At 45.7% G+C, this 2,500-nt stretch overlaps 1 protein-coding gene across 1 annotated transcript in view; it reads right to left on the bottom strand.

Moving 5' to 3' along the window:
- LOC138973952 (uncharacterized) overlaps window positions 1-2,500 on the bottom strand; it is a 38,921-nt gene that overhangs the window by 158 nt on the left and 36,263 nt on the right. Inside the window, exons 6-7 of the mRNA XM_070346651.1 lie at window positions 2,372-2,500; window positions 1-1,482 (exon numbers count right to left, since the gene is read on the bottom strand). The exon at window positions 1-1,482 is cut by the window's left edge and continues 158 nt beyond it; the exon at window positions 2,372-2,500 is cut by the window's right edge and continues 245 nt beyond it. Of these exons, the coding sequence (XP_070202752.1) occupies window positions 1,094-1,482; window positions 2,372-2,500 (518 nt within the window). The 3' untranslated portion in view covers window positions 1-1,093. The remainder of the gene's footprint in view (window positions 1,483-2,371) is intronic.

Raw genomic sequence — 2,500 nt, forward strand, 5'->3', positions numbered from 1 at the left:
GAATGACTGTTTTATCAAAACGTACTCAAAGCAAAGGTCAATCAGTAATTATTGTTAGTGTTCTAGTCCTTCTTGTTGTTCTTGTTGTTCTCGGATTTTCTTCTTCGTCTTGTTCTTCTTCTTCTTTTCGTGTTCTTGTTCTTGTTCTTCTTGTTCTTGTTCTTCCTCTTGTTCTTCTTCTTCTTCTTTTCTTGTTCTTGTTCTTTTCTTAACTGCAACTGCCACGCACATTTATGGGCATGAGCAGGTTTGTACGTGTGTTTACTGACATGTAGGTAGTAATACTCCCATTTCGGGGAATGAATGCTGGGTATTTTAATGTTTCTGAAACCCTCCGAATTCTAACAAGAGGGATTGTGTATATGTACACACGATTGAGTGTTACAGCACTAGCAGGTCTACACATAATTTGACACTGGGGATCGGAACAATCTCCAACTTTAACCCATTAACAACAATGAGAGTTCATAATACATCCATCCCGAATAGCACACAACAAATAACGCTCCGATTTGTGATTGTACCTATTGTTGATAGGGTTGTGAAGTTAGTGAAGGGGTACAAGTTATGACCCCTTTTTCTAGCTTGTATTGTTGTTTCATTCTTTGACAAAGACAACGTCGACGTCAACTTGCGAATATCTGTTAGTCTCACAATGGTGTTAATCATTAGACTTGAGCAAAGCGTATTCTGTGATACTTACTTTTTCGTGTTAGTCGGTTAGTCTCAAAATTGTGTTAACCGTTAGACTTGAGCAAAGCGTATTCTGTCTGCGATCACATCCCATAACTTAGTTTTATGAAATTGAAAAGTTCTATGGAACATTTGACAAGAATGTAGATCTAATCCACCCAGGTTGCAATGCAATGGGTAATTAATACACAATAACCACACGCTCTCATCCCACTAAAGCATAGTTTCGTTCCTTCAAAATAACACATGGATTCTTTTCAAATGACGGATTACTTCCTCCGCGTGTTTGGTTGTGCTATGTGTAAACAACATGCAGAAGGAGAGAAATATAGAAAGGTGTAGTCTGTTTGTGCGTGAGAGAGAGAAATATACTTCAAGACAGACATAGATAAGGGGGATTTCAAGGACTATCCTTTTTGACCAAAACAAGCTGTGAAGTGCATCGCGACACTACGCTGAATCGTATCTCATCCAAATATTCAGGGATTAACCCTCCCACCACTACCACCACAGGTCTCTCCAGTCCAGCAACAACGTCCATGTTCGCCACGACGACATCGTCATCACCCCCCATCACCGCCATCTCTGCTATGGCTGTGACGTCATCACTCCTCACCACTCGCACAGGGACGCCGCCTTGACGTAATCCTCGCACAAAGCCGCTGGCAGGTCGGACCACCTTACCGGTCTCATCCGTCACGTCGTCAGTCCAGGGGTAGCGTGACACGACCAGAGCGTCTCTGTACCTCAGGGGCTGAGGGCTGACCGCCGTGCTGCCTGTGCGGGGACCTGGGACATACAGACACACTGTGACTGACAAGCACGCACACACTAAAACATACAGACACTCTGACAAACACATACACACGCATAAACAGAAGTGCACATGCACACACACACACACACACACACACACACACACACACACATACAACGCACACACACACACACACACACACGCGCGCGCACACACACACACAGACACACACACGCACACACATGTATGTACACACACACACATACACTCACACAAACACACACACACTCATCCACACACACACACAAACACACACACACACTCACCCTCACACACACATGGTCACGCACACTAAAGACAACGATTACACACACACACAAGCACACACACTCACACAAACACACATACACACACACACGCACATACGCACAACAGGGGCGGATCAGTTGCTTTGTAAGGGGGGGGGCACTTTGAATTGAAAGTGAATGTGATGGGCGCAGAGCGCCCGAATTTGCTAGGGGGGTCCGGGGGCATGCCCCCCCGGAAAAAATTTTTGCCCAAAGAAGCAAAATGGTGCCATTTGGTGCCATTTGAACTTAGAAATGGTCATAGAATCAGCATAGAAAAATCTTTTTTTTTTTCTTCTTCTTTTTTTTTCTTCTTTTTTTCTTGGGGGGGGGGCACGTGCCCCCTGTGCCCCCCCCCTCGTCCGCCCCTGCACAAACGTAACCACACCCACACACACACACATACGCACACAACCACACCCACACACGCACACACACACACACACACATATACACACACACACACACACACACACACTTAAACACACAAACTCACATGCATAAACACGCAAACACACACGCAAACACACACACATACACACACACACACACACACACATACACATACACACACCTGTAGTAACACCAACACGGAGATCAGTACACAGGAGTGAAGCAAGCTCAGCCCCACACGCCTGACAGTCGCCTGGTTCATCTCCACTGTGACCGTCTCTCCCCGCTGTGTGACGTACATAGCGTACAG

Source organism: Littorina saxatilis, linkage group LG8 (assembly GCF_037325665.1).
Source record: "Littorina saxatilis isolate snail1 linkage group LG8, US_GU_Lsax_2.0, whole genome shotgun sequence".
Classification (NCBI taxonomy): domain Eukaryota; kingdom Metazoa; phylum Mollusca; class Gastropoda; order Littorinimorpha; family Littorinidae; genus Littorina; species Littorina saxatilis.